Source organism: Camarhynchus parvulus, chromosome 4 (assembly GCF_901933205.1).
Source record: "Camarhynchus parvulus chromosome 4, STF_HiC, whole genome shotgun sequence".
NCBI classification, from domain to species: domain Eukaryota; kingdom Metazoa; phylum Chordata; class Aves; order Passeriformes; family Thraupidae; genus Camarhynchus; species Camarhynchus parvulus.
In genome coordinates, this window is record NC_044574.1 from 17,223,611 (window position 1) to 17,238,168 (window position 14,558).

At 36.3% G+C, this 14,558-nt stretch overlaps 1 protein-coding gene across 11 annotated transcripts in view; it reads left to right on the forward strand.

The window, feature by feature from the left end:
• The window catches only part of SLIT2 (slit guidance ligand 2), a 257,601-nt gene extending 243,294 nt beyond the window's left edge, over positions 1 to 14,307 (forward strand). For 8 of the 11 annotated variants that reach the window (XM_030946830.1, XM_030946825.1, XM_030946828.1 and 5 more), the window contains 4 exons: positions 919 to 1,073; positions 6,756 to 7,044; positions 11,005 to 11,216; positions 12,302 to 14,307. In XM_030946830.1, coding sequence (XP_030802690.1) covers positions 919 to 1,073; positions 6,756 to 7,044; positions 11,005 to 11,216; positions 12,302 to 12,543 — 898 coding nt within the window. In that variant the 3' untranslated portion in view covers positions 12,544 to 14,307. Of the gene's footprint in view, positions 1 to 918; positions 1,074 to 6,755; positions 7,045 to 11,004; positions 11,217 to 11,568; positions 11,658 to 12,301 lie in introns of all 11 variants that reach the window. The other 3 variants (XM_030946832.1, XM_030946834.1, XM_030946835.1) reach the window with 3 other exon arrangements.
• The last annotated feature ends 251 nt before the right edge of the window (positions 14,308 to 14,558 follow it).

Below are 14,558 nucleotides of genomic sequence, written 5' to 3' on the forward strand. Positions count from 1 at the left end.
TCACTGTGCTAGACAGAAGCTGAACACATTTAAGTAACCATGCCCAATAAAGATAACAAATAACTTATTGCGAGTGTCAGTGGAGCTGTCTGGACCAATGATATGATTTTTTCTGGCAGGACTAAAGTTAGATGCAGTTCCATATTCCATGAAATAGATTTATGTATCACTGGAGTTGACTCAGGCCTTCATATTTGCAAGATAAGTAAACCAAATGCTCTGCAAAATGTAGGATACACACAGACTTGCATGCAAATATGATCTTGAAGTAACATTAGAATCACATAATGGCTTAGGTTTGAAGGGAACCTAGTTCCATCTTCTTTGTTATGGGCAGGGACAGTTTCCACTAGATTAAGTTGTACAAAGCCCCATCCAACCTGATCCTGAGCATTTCCAATTACAGGTCCACAAATTCTCTGGCAACTTGTCCCAGTGTTTCATATTAACCCACCCTCATATTAAAGAAATTTTTAATGTCACTTCTTTTACTTAATAGATTCTATCTGATCTATATCTACCCTCTCTCATTTTAGAGCAGTTGGGCTGTGTCCTGTTACTGCAGGCCCTGCTAGAAAGTCTCTCTCCATATTTCTTACAAGTTCCCTTTCAGTGTTCAAAAGCGGCTATAAGGTCTTCCCAGAGCATTCTCTTCTCCAGGCTGAACAACTCCAACTCCTTCAGCCTGTCTTCATAGAAAAGGAATTCCAGCCTCTCATCATTAGTCCAGAAGAAGGGATGTTGTATTGTATTGGCTTTTAATCATATGTGCATGTCTTTGCTTAAAATGTAATTTTCAGGGGAGTGCCCTCCTAGAGAAGTTCTGTTCTGAAACTTTATTGACTCTTAAAGGGGAAAAAGGTAAAAAGCTGTTCTAACCAGACCATCAAGTGTTTATTATTAATGTTTATTTTGCAGTGTGGAAACAATTAATGATGGAAATTTCCACATTGTGGAGCTGCTAGCTATGGATCAGATTCTATCTTTATCTATTGATGGAGGAAGCCCTAAGATAATTACCAATTTGTCCAAGCAATCCACTCTGAACTTTGATTCTCCGCTGTATGTAGGAGGTAAGAGGATTTTATTGCTTCTTACTAGAGGTATTATAGATAATTAACTGTGGTAACATGTTTTAAGAAACACATTCTTGTGTTTCTTAAAGAGACTCATTCATTGATATAACTCCTTAAGATGAAACTTTGGAAGTTAATGTCAATGGCTTCAATTTTAAGAAATAATATGTCCTCAAACGACACTGGTTGCTTTTCTTTAATTATGTTTATTTTTTTATGACTGTAAAATTTTGTAAATTTCTGCTGTTATTTAGCCTTTTATTATACTGAAGAACTGTGCTCAACTTTGTTTAGCTTCATGAAGATTTAGTAATGCCTACTCAGAAAGTGTAGAATGGTAGCATTCTGTTTTGCTCATTTTACATTCCAATTTCCCTGTACTGATATCTGCAGGAAATGATAGCAGTGTGTAGAGCCATGAAGTATAATTTATGTCTGGAGATCTTACTGCTTAGGGCTGATAGGAGTTAGGACACTAGGTAAGAATGTGCCCAGACAGTTGCCTCACTGCATGTGTCAGGGCTTAGGTTTTGTTTGTTTTGAGAAAAAAAATATTGTTTGTTTAATTGTTTTTTTAACTTGAGCAGCTAAACTATTTGAAAAATTTTGATCATTTGATGCCAGTTACTGTGTAGAACTGTGAGTTCAAACACATTGTTTTAACTAGCAGTTCCTGCTGGATTTCTATGGACCTCTGCAATCTAGATAAAAGTCAGAAAATTCAGCCAACACTTAGTGCCTCCTTACTTGGTAGCAAGTCTAAGTTCTTAGGGTTCAGAGATTTGATTTGGCATGGGTTTTAAATACTATTTAAATGCTACAGATTTTCATGTTCTACTTAGTTTAACCTTATACTCTTACAACAGGCATGTAAGGAGTTTCCTTCTGATCTGTTCTTTCTGTTAAAAAAAATGTACTTTCTTTTTCATTTTGCCTATTTCTTTTATGTCTGAGAATAACTTTTTAGACTTAAGCATCTTGCCTCCTTGCAAAAAACTGTGCCATCAGCAGTACATTTGTTTGATGTACTGATACTTTCAAACATAGATTGCCCTCCAAAAATGCACATTGCATTTTTTCCTATGTATCACTTCTGTTTACACAGTGTCCTGTGCCACATTTGTAAGAGGGGGTGCTAGACTCTGACAGGACACTGTGTGCTTGCTTACTTGTGTTATCAACATCAGTTTGTTTAATGACTTCTGAGCCCAATTATACTACTTGAAAGCTGAGCTTAGTGCAGAGCAATAATCCTCCTGTCTGTTAGAAGCACCTGTTGATGAAATGAGGCCAGACTGCCAACTGTAAACGTTTATTCTGGGCACATTGTTACCACTGCAGTGCTGATTTGTGACATATGGTTCTCTTCCTTGCTTCTTCACCCTGCAGATCTGTGCCTCCATTAAGAGAATCACACAATCTGCATTGTCATCTTCAAGTATTGGAAGAATAACTTTTGGAACTAATCTTTTCTCTTAGTGGTTTGATATCTAAGAGCAGCAGTCTTTTGCATTCTAGTGCATGTTCCTTAGGGGGGTCCCGTGTTTATTCTATTATAATTTTTCACATTTAGGCTCCAAACAGACAATTATTTCTGCTGTCATAGAATATGTCAATCCAAAAAATAATAAAAACCAATCATAGAAACACATTGTGACAAAATAAAGGAAAAAAAACCAGTAGGTTGACATTCAGATCTTAATCTTTCCTCTTCTTTATCTAATTTATCTGTTTATGATGTTTTTAAATTCTCAAGACAGGTAATTTTCACTCTTGTATCTTTATATCACCCATCTTTTTGAGATTCAATAATTTTTTTCTTATGCAACTATATCTAGATTTTTTCAGGGAATTTGATTACACATTTTTATCAGTTAAGAACTTAAATTCTCGCTAGGTTTTTATGCAGTATTTTTATCTTTGCCAAAGTCTTAGTTTGACACCTAAATCATCATGTAGCTTACACTTACTCTTACCACTTTCCTGCTAAAATGGCATTTCTGATAAGCATCACCTCAGTTGGCAGGCTGAAATTCAGACGTAACAGCAAGCCCTTGTACAGTGTGTGCTCTCATTCTCTCTCATCCCCTCTCTCTCTGCCTTCTCCTCCACTTCTTTTTTTTAATGTTACTCTTGAGTCACAATATGCAGCTTGGTTTAAAAGGGGTAATTTAGCAATTTTTTTTACCAAAACTGAGCTAATTGATTTATAGCTTTTGGGGTTTTTTGCCTCTTCCGAGTGTATGGAGTGTGTGGTCAGAATACACATGCTTATGTTATTTTTCTGTCTTTCTGTAACAAATTTCAGTAAATCATATTGAAAGTGCATGGCTTTTGTAAGAATTCTTAAGGGACAATCTGTTTCTTCTCAAAAATTCTTCAAAGGAGTCACAGACATCACTGATACTTCACATTTTTCTCTTGGAAATTAGAGTGTATTTTACTAGTTGAGAGTGGCACCTTCTTTCATAGATGTCCCTATTTCTGAGACAGGTAGAGTATCAGCTGCTTCTCATTTGTGCCTGCTCTGTTCTGGCAGCTTCTAGAATTAGATACTTGTTTCGACAGTTTTACTGTGTGACTGTTATTTAAGAGAGATTCCTACCATTTGCGTCCTTCCAGTAATTTACCTGTAGTCTGGTTCAGCGTCCAAAAGCTTAAAAGGGGGTGGGAACTACTCTCTTACCTTGCCAAAAAAAAAAATCTGAAATATTTGTCTGTACTGCTTCTATGTCAGTTCTTTCCTAACTGGTAAAGAATCTTTATACAAAAATTATCTTAAGAAATATTTCTAAAGAATATAAACAGGTTTTATACACACTTTGGCCTTCTGACATTTGGTATCTTGCTAGAAGAAGCAAAAGTGCATAGGCTGAAAACTTGTGCATATGTTTTCATTGTGTTTCCAAATATTTCCCTTATTAGAGAACATAGAAAAAAAATTTCTGTGTGTGATATACCACCTATTACCTGGTATCATACATACGTGTTTATATGGTTCCCAGAAATCACATCTAAGTTTCCTGACACTTTCAAGTATAACATCTAGTTTAGCCTTACATTGATGTAAGTTTTATGCACCTTTATTTTTACAAAAAGTAAATTCAGTGCATCTATTCTGCTGAGATACTTCAAGCATATTCTGTGAACATTAGCTGAGTGTGGCTTTCAAGGGAGACAACAGGGTGAAGGGGCCTTGATGATTCTGCCCTGTCCCTGGTTTGAGAATATGGCAGGTAGATGTGAGGAGATGGAAATTCATGATTGTTTGCAGTCTGAGTCTTTTAATATAATAGTTCAAAGCCTATTTTACAGTTTGACCCTGCCTGAGTGCCAGGTGCCCATCAAAGCCACTCTGTCATCCCCCTCCTCAACTGGACAGGGGAGAGGAAATGTAGTGAAAGCTCATAAACTGAGATGCAGATGGGAAAAGAACTCTCGCTGATTACTGATGTGGCAAAACAGACTCAACTTGAAGAAATTAATTTAATGTATTACCAGTCCAAATCACAGTAGGATAAGGAGAGGTAAAACATTTCTTAAAGACACCTTCCCTCCACCCTTCCGTCCTTCTCAGGCTTAACTTCTTTCCCCTCAGTTTTCCATCTCCTTCCTACAAGCAGTGCAGGCACATGAGGAATATGGGTTATGGTCTCTTCATCACATTGTTTCTGCCATTGCTTCCTCCTCAGAGAAGGGAGTCCTTCCCCTCTTCCAGGTGGGGTCCCCCACAGGGGAGATAGTTCTCCACAAACTGCTCCTGCATGGATCCCTTGTTTCCCATGGGATGCAGTTCTTCAGGAACAGGCTGCTCCAGCATGGGTCCCCCATGGGATCACAAGTCCAAGGAAAGCCTGCTCCAGTGGGGGCTCCTGTCTTCACAGGTCCTGCCAGGAGCCTGCTCCAGCACCAGCTTCCCATGGGGTCACAGTCTTCTCTGGAGCATCCACCTGCTCCAGCATGGTCTCCTCCATGGGCTGCAGGTGGATCTCTGCTCCCCTGAGAATGTCCATGGGCTGCAGGAGCACAGCTGTCTCACCATGGGCTGCAGGGCATCTCAGCTCCAGTACCAGAGAACTCCTCCTCCTCCTGCTTTGCTGACCCCAGTGTCTACAGAGCTGCTCCTCAAATGTTCTCACTCCTCTCTGGTCACATCTGCACAATTACTCTTTTGGGTTTTTTTTACTTTATAGATATGTTATCACACAGCTGATTGGCTTGGCCTAGGCAGACTTGACAGGTCCCTCCTGGACACAGCTGGCATTGGCTCTCTTGGACACAGTGGACACTTCTGGCACCTTCTTGGAGAAGCCTGACCACACAAACCCCATACACTTACTTAACTGATAAGATCAAAGAAGTATGGATAAGATCAACAGTATGGATACAATATTATTCATTTCTATAATCACTGAAGCCTAGCACAAATGAAATTACAATAACCTCTAATTGAAAGGCAGGTCTACTTCATTAGGTTACTGCATGAACTCTCTTAAACTGTTTAGAGTAATATAGAAAGCTATTTAAAGTATCAGTTTACATGGATAAGGAGCAACTATGCAGAACATTGCTGCTTTCTTGTCATTATTCAAGTATCAGAATGAAAATTGTTGATTTTGTCTAGGAATAAACCTATGCAGCTAATAAGAATATTTATTTTCAGGTAAACAGATCCTTTTTATGCTCAGTGTACTTTGATTTCCTTTATTTGTGAATCTCAGGACTCATTTGGGCATTTGTGTATTCATTATTAGAAAGCACTCTCTTAAGAGCTATCTGCTATAGGCTAATATATTGGCAATAAGTTAAAGGAAACAAAAAGTAGGGGGTAGGAGTAGAAGAACCTCATGTTTACAAGAAAACATTTGATAGTAATGTTCCTTCTGAATTATTCTTGAATGATTATAACAGGATAAGTGCATCACATACACCTACTGCTCTAATTACACCTGTAACTCTAGACTGTAACAGAGGAATTACTCTGAAAATGGCCAACATTGGGGACATTTGCATTATCTAAAACTGTATACACATAGTAGTTGGATGTTGAATTATTTTTATTATTGATTGTTTTAGACTGTAATGGCAAACTGAATGGCTTTTAGTTTTATTTTATTAATCTGTCTTTAATACATGCTAAACAAAAGTTTTTTTGGTTTTGGAACCTCAACCTGTTAAACTATCCTTTCCAAGAAATTTTCCATAGCAAAAGCTCACATTTGAAATGTGTATGCTAGCTCCATTTTGATGAGCTGGTCCTACTAAATTCTTCTGGATTTGAGTATCTTAACTCACAAAAAAATTACATATCAGCTGCTAAATTTCAACAACCTTTGTTTTTCTGGGATTCAGAAACTGTGTGCTATCCTGGACTTAAATGCACTAGGGAAAAACTGGGCAAAGCTGACCTTTTCACAGCTCTGAGCTTCCTTTCTGGTGAAGTCTTATATTCATCTCTTAAACATGACTTAGAGTTTTACAGGTTTGGAGCTGGTTTACATGCATGCTGGACAACCAGGACAATTTCCAAAAACTAAATTATTGTTCGTTCTAGTTTGAATAGCTAAGAATAATTAATTTAGAAGAAACATTCCTCTAAAAGTGTTTTAAAAATGGAGAAAATTGTATAGAAAATTGTGAGATTATTACACTGGTTATTTGTTATTATTAATTTTCTAGGCATGCCTGTGAAAAACAACATAGCAGCTTTGCGCCAGTCACCAGGGCAGAACGGCACTAGCTTCCATGGCTGCATCCGGAATCTATATATCAACAGTGAACTCCAGGACTTCAGAAATGTGCCCCTGCAAGTGGGAATTCTGCCAGGTTGTGAGCCTTGCCATAAGAAGGTTTGTGTGCATGGCACATGCCATGCTACCAGCCAGTCAGGCTTCTCCTGTGAGTGCGAAGGCGGATGGACCGGACCGCTCTGTGATCAGCAAACCAACGACCCGTGTCTCGGAAATAAGTATGTCCTAACTCAAGAAAAAACAGTAGTATAATGTGCACATATGTCTCCTGTTATCTGTATTTTTTTTCCATAAAAGTTCACACTTAAAAGAAGCAACATAGCCTGGGCATGTAAAAGTGAAAACAGCATCCAGGTTTTAGCATATGTTCTTTCCATAAACCTAATGAGGGAAAGTCCCCAGTTCAGGGGAGCAAATTCATATATCTCACTGAAGTTTTGCCTAAAGCCTGGGAGGTGCTCTTGTATACTTCTGTATGGGCTTCTTTTGTAATGAGATGCACTGATGCAACTGTGGGTATGACCCTTGAAACAAAAATAATTTTGAAGTAGTTGCAAATGGAAAAAAAAGGTATTTTCTTATTTTCAGTTGTAAAGAATAAGGTAATTAAATCATTAATAATATTATTAATAATATTATTAATAATAAAAATAATATTCTCTACTGTGTTTTTGAAAAATGATACAATGGACATACCTAATATTTTATACTTTCAGAGTACCCCAGGTTTTAGGAGGAAAATAGATTTCAATCTGTATGGTGAACTTCTGTTTGAGTATAGTAATTCTATTTACTGATTTGAGCAGAAAATTTTAGTTTAGATATTTATATATGTCTATAGGAAGATTCTTGTATATAAATTTGTGGAGATAGAAAAAATTATGTATAATTGTGTATATGATAGTATTGATATCTATGCATTATTAATCTTTCAAATTTACTGTAGAGACAGATCTTATTTGGGTTCATGGACTCCCAGCACAAGAAGATCAGAAACTTCAGAAGTTCAAAGCTATTTTGTATTTATTCATCTTGGGCAACAAGATGCCATTCTGTTTGTCCTTATCACTGTCCTTATTACAGCTTGGCAACATATTTTTTTTTTCTTTCTGTTCAATCAAACTTGCTTGGGTCTTTTGGCTGCTGCTTTTTTCAGCGCAGCATTTGCCAATGTAATTTTTGACTTTTAAGGACCAGTGGCCTAAGTTTTCTGAGATTCTAATAAGACGATTTTTAAGTCCTGTATAATATGATGTTTAAATCATCTTTTCACATAGTGTGTTGAGAGTCTGACTCTTTAAAATTTTATACAGCAGTTAGTATTAGTATTATAATGCTTTGCAACAGAGTTTTATTTATATTGGTTATAGACTCTTTCAGTACCTTTAAAGATTTGAACTCTTCCCAGAGCTAGAGCAGTCAGGTTTTGAAGAATATCATTATAGCATTTAAGTTTTTATTGGTCATTTCTTAGGCTGTCCTCTTTCACAGTAACTTTAAAGAAGGGTAGTCACAGCAGGTTATAAAATGCAAATGTGACTTTATATTTCAATACTTCAGGATTAAAAAATAATATCAAATTGTACCCACAAGTTCTACTATCAGAAAAGCCAGAGAATATGTTAAACTGCCCTTGAAATACTAGATTCTTCATTGTTTCTCATAACTGTGCCCATTATCACCCAAACTGAGTGCATTTTTGCAGCAAATTATGAAGTTATCAGTATCAGATGTAGGCAGTATCAAAGACACAAGTAAGTGAGCAGTGTTAATACTTTGTTTTCTCTTCAGAGTTTTGGGTTTGTTTCAGCTGTATACAGTGCTGTGAGCTTTTGAGAGAGAAAGCCAAACCATTTTTTTTGTATTTGGAGTGGAGGAGGGCTTCGTTGTTCTTTACTTCCAGGGGATCTTCATTCTGTATTTCTTGATTCATCTCAAAATTGTCTATTGAATAGATGCATTTTATCCATCTGATACAGTTTGACATTCTGTTTTATATGAGCAACAGACTTGTCACTGTGATCTCTGTTTCAAAAGTGTAGGTGATCTTTTGGAGATATACATCATGAAAAGGCTAAAGACACATTTACTTTACCTACATCTAGGTGTTTGAATTCAAAATATAGTGACCAAAGTTTGTTCTCTAGTCAGTAAAGGTATAAGCACATTTCAAAAGAATAAATAAGAATTCAAGTCGTCTAATCATGTTCTAGATAAGCTCATTTCTCCCCATGACTGACTGTGTCTGGAGCTTATGGCAATTATACATCCAACTTGAGTGCCTGACACAGGTACCTAAAATTAGATGAGATGAAACTGTGCCCAAGAGTTTGCGCTTAGCTTGATGTTCCTTTCAGTACAGTCAGAAGATGAAATTTAGAGCTTCAAAGAGCAGGTGGAAACAAAAGTATGAGAGTTGGCATTAGCTAAAATTTAATCATCTTCTAAGTAAAAGCAAAACTTTACCAAAGATCTTGACAGAGATTGCTTTGGTATCTAAAGCCTGTATAGAGCATGTCAGGATGTCAGTGCCACCTGAGTAACTGTAGATCAGATGTCCTAAAAGTGGATTTTTATATATGGTGAAAAGATCAAATGCTGAACATAATGAAAAATAAACAAAAGCTATCTGCCCCATGTCTAAGTGTTCCATTTTGAATTACTAAATAACAGTTTTGAAATATCAGAGCTCAACCACAGGAACAATTTTTAATTTTTGTAGAGAATGTGGTTGCTTCAAAATACTGACTAATAGAGAAGTAGGAGGTGCTTAACCTATTAGTTTTATATTTGCAGGTTTTAATCCCAGACTGGTTATGTTGTCTTAAAATTTCAAAATGAGATGTTGCTCTTACTAGAATTCTTCTTTTAAGACAACATGAAATTTTAGATTAATTTTTGCTATCTTCAAATTGAAACAAATTATGTTATTTTAGATCAAATGGGATTTTTTTTAATCTCAATTTTTTCACTTATTTAGGTGGCTGTCATAACATACTAAGGAGGTTGTGAGTTCAAGAGTCGTACACTACAGAGAGGAAGAAGTTTAGAGAACAGAAACATGAGGAAGGGTGACGTGTATGTCAGGATTGTGTGTCAGGAGCATTCCTCCCCACAGAGGAATTTTCACTGTGATCTCCCTAAGAAACAGTATTTAGATAGAAAATTTTTCTATGGAAAAAACAACTAAAGAGAATAACCTTATTTTTGAAAGGAAGTTATTGATCCTGTACTGCCAGATGAGGAAAGGGAAGTAATTCTATTCCAAGTCATTGGTGATGGTTTCAGAAGATAAAATCCCCTGATGTTCAGCTTACATCTAGGAACAGGTAATTAAGCATCCTTCTTTTGGGAAGCACCACCTCCCTCTCCAAGAGAAGTAAGACCAGCTGTGTGCTCCCATACTACTGTACATCAAAACTTAGCAGATGCAGATTACTCACAATCTTTTTTGTATTAACAACAAGATTTGAGCCTGACCCAAATGTTTATTGAAGCTCAACCAGGAAATTAGCTGCTTTAATCACTATGGGTGAGACTTGACAATGCACAGCCTCACCTAGTGTGAGGTTTGGTATGAATTCTGGGGGAGTGCTGTTGCCTTGCAGTGAAGCCCAGAACTGCCTCAGATATTACAAGGCCCTGCTACTTGAAGTTGGTGATACAGACTAAGGTATTTGAAGGGAAAGCACATGTGCAACTTGAAACTGCCATTGCTTGAGTCAGAATAGCTTCTCTTAGGAAGTAGCTGACCTGTCTTTGTGCTGGGAGCCCCATATTTCATGAGTGACAATATGGAGTTTCTTTTAAGTGTTACACAAACCAGGATTTCAGGTGAGTTTCTTTTTTCTTTGGCTTGATTTTGTTGTGTTCTTCTCAAAAGCATGCTGAAATTTAGGTAGACAGGAAATGTTTTTAATATTTGTGGCCTGTAAAATTTTTCCATAACACATCTACAGTGGCTATTTTCTGGTGAGAGGGAGTTCTGTACTGCAGCTTGTTTTGTGTAAACCTGCATACTAATTATAAACCACTTCACTGCGTCTCACTGAAAAAGTCCATTAGAAACAAAAGCAATTTCTTCTGAGTACAGTCCAAAGTATTTGTAGTTAATGTTGCTTAGCCTGAACTTTGATGAATAATTTATTTTTATTCTCTTGGGCTTGTTTCCCCTGTAGATGTGTGCATGGTACCTGCTTGCCGATCAATGCATTTTCATACAGTTGTAAATGCCTGCAGGGACATGGGGGAGTCCTCTGTGATGAAGAGGAAATGCTGCTTAACCCCTGCCAATCCATCAGGTGTAAACATGGCAAATGCAGGCTTTCAGGACTTGGGAAACCATATTGCGAATGCGGCAGCGGATACACGGGGGACAGTTGTGATAAAGGTAAAAACAATTCATTCATGTTGTTGTGGTCTTAGAAAATCGGCTTTTTTATAAAACATGAACAGCCAAGCACATGAACAGCCAAAAACATGACCAATTTTTTTTTCCACAACACACACATTTGTTGCTTTTTTTTCTACCATAAGACTTTATCTTGATGAGAGAAAAACCAAGCCTATCCCATGAATTTGTTTGCATTTTGAGGATTTTTTCATCAAACATTTTGCTGTGAAAACATTTCTTTTTTTTTTTGCCTTTATTCAGAAACACATTTTTAATATATTTAACTATTACCTTTTACCTGCTGTATCTTTCTGTATTTATTGTTTCTCTACCTTCTGCAACTGAGAAGCCAAATCCAATGATTCTGCTCCTAGTTTTATCACAAACTCTACTTTTGACCTCTCAGCTTCAACTGATTTATCACAGCGAATTATGCAGGTGAGATGGATGAAAACAGGATGACTTTTCCCCCTACCTTTTTCTTTCTCCTTTGTCTATCAAAGCTCTCCCTCTCCCTCTTTTTCCCTTACCCCAGATGGCATTTATTTTGTATTGTACATAGATGTGAATAGAAGAATGTGGTTGTAGAACTTTTAACAGATGTCTCATTTTTAGCTGCTTTTATACCTCAGTAATTTATGAAGTTAGTGGAATGTAACTTATATTAAATAAGAGTTTGAATAATATTAAACTCCAGGTCTAATAAATTAAATTGCATGCTCTCTGAAACATTTCCCTATGGTAAACAGAACCAGCTGCAAGCAGTGTAGCAACAGAAGATGTGTATTTTTATAAAAGAGGAAAAGATTTAAGCTTCCAATTTTCTTGTCATTGTAATAGCTTCGTATTTATGGTTTATACATACATAATATAAGCTTTACTGAAAATAGGAGGTATAGGGAATGAAACCCAGCATTAATCACATTACATTTGGAAGAACCACTAGCTTCCAATACAGTCTCAGCCGAACTTTAAAATACCAATTCCAACTGCAAATAGTAACACAGGATCTTCCTGCGTTACGCATTCTTTGACCCGTGCCTCAAAACTCTATCTCTTATTTTGAATGTTGTTTCACACAGAAATCTCATGTCGAGGGGAACGAGTCCGAGATTACTACCAAAAGCAGCAAGGGTATGCTGCGTGCCAGACGACCAAGAAGGTTTCGAGACTAGAATGTAAAGGCGGGTGCTCGGCTGGGCAGTGCTGCGGGCCGCTGCGCAGCAAGAGGCGGAAATACTCCTTCGAGTGCACCGACGGCTCGTCCTTCGTGGACGAGGTTGAAAAAGTGGTGAAGTGTGGCTGTACAAATTGTCCCTCCTAAGTGTCCCTGTCACACTTGTCTTTTGAAAATGTTGTATACTTATTGACCGTGTCGGACTAATTAATGCTTCATAGTGGAAATATTTGAAATATATTGTAAAATACAGAACAGACTTATTTTTATTATGAGAATAAAGACTTTTTCTTCATTGAAAAAAAAAAGATTCAAGTGCTTGAACTGAGACTTCTCATACCCAAGAGGAGCTTTGAAGAAAAAAAAAGACCTGGTAACATTGCAGCAGAAATGGGAAACTTTAACTGCTTTTAACATGGATTCTTCTTTATAACATGCTGAAGATACACTGACACTATACACATGTGACTTTCAACTTACCAGCTCAGAGATGAAATACTGACCAGAACAGGAGGCTTGTTTTTTCACTTTCGTATCAGTCTATTTTATTGTCTTGACAGACCATACCAATCACTTACCTATGGATGAGGAAGCTTTATGAGCAAAAAGAATCAGATTATACAGAAATAACAATTGTTTGAAACACATTTTGTCTTTTGGAATTATTAAACATCTTGAGAAGATGGGATCTCATTTAATGAATGGGAAATAGGAGATACAAGAATATACTATAATCCTGAAATCTCCTGATGATGTGTACTTTTATGTCAGCATGTTAGCAAAAGAAGCATAAAAAAGTGTTTATCTTCCCTTTTACAGTATTAATTTTTTGTAATATAAATGTTCCAGGGATGATAAAATAGATTATTGATGGATAAATTAGTAATAATATGGATTTCTGTTTCTATGAGTTCTAAACAACTCTATACAGTATTGGGTTTCATTGAGAAATATTTATTGTATCAAAGTACATTGTACTTAACCCTTTTAGGCCATCCCTTTTACTGTTTTTCAATGCTTTAATATATATTAATTTATATTTGTCCCAGTATTTTTGTAATTTTTTTTAAAGGACTTAAAAATCAGGATTTTTTTGGAATAGAACTAACGTAGGATGTCGTCTTGGGGTAAATGTTTTCAGTCTGTTTTTTCCTTTCCATTCCCTTTTCCTTTTCCTTAGAATCTGACCACTTGGTGTCACTGAATAGGAAGTGGTGACAATTTGTGGTTTCACAGATAACAGATATTCAGGACACCTTCCAAGAACCTGTAATATATTACAGAAAATGTCTTTACACTAGATGGCAATTGTAGAGAAGTTAATTTTCCCTATATACAGTACTTACAGAAAATAAGATGGCGTGTAGAAAATTCCATTAGAAGATAGATCTTTATAAATTAATATTCCTATGGAGCTCTTTACCTTTTTTATAAAAAAGAAGAAAAGGCTGTGCTATCAAAAACTGTGATTTTCCCCCAAATAATAAAACTACTCTACTGCCCCTAATGTTCCCCATGTTAACATGTTGCTGCTAAATTATAATGTAGAACTGGTAATCAATAGTGGGTTGTGTTCTTTCAGTAAAACCCAGGGTACCCTGTAAAAATGCAGATGTTTTTTCAATTTTATTTTATTATTTTTTTTACAAAAAAGTTAGATGTACATGTGTAATGCAGTGTGCTTTGTCATATTTGGACTGATATCAGTAATGCTACTGATGTTTGTAAATTAAACAGATATTTACTTCATTAACAGCTTTTATTTGTATTCTTCTGAGAAGTTTAAGTTGTCTAGCAGCCTTTAATTAAACATCTGTTGCAAAGAATATTTGGTAAAAAACAGAATAAAACCCAACCCTAAATCTAGTGTATTCCTTGCTGAAAATCTGAAGAAGGAATTGACTTGGGATAATTACACCTAGAGGCAGTGACATCTGAAAACGTCTGTGCATTATGAACTCAGATGAACTTATATCAAAACTAAGAAAACTACTTATAACTACAGTACACTGCAGGAAAAGACAGTTTGAGTCTATCCTAATACTTAAGTGGTTATAAAAATGGCAATTTGACAGTTGTTCTAGCAATATGATTCTTTAGAGGGATTCAGTTTCACTAATCTTTGACTAAGTATTTTAAATTTAAGCAATTGGATGGGATGA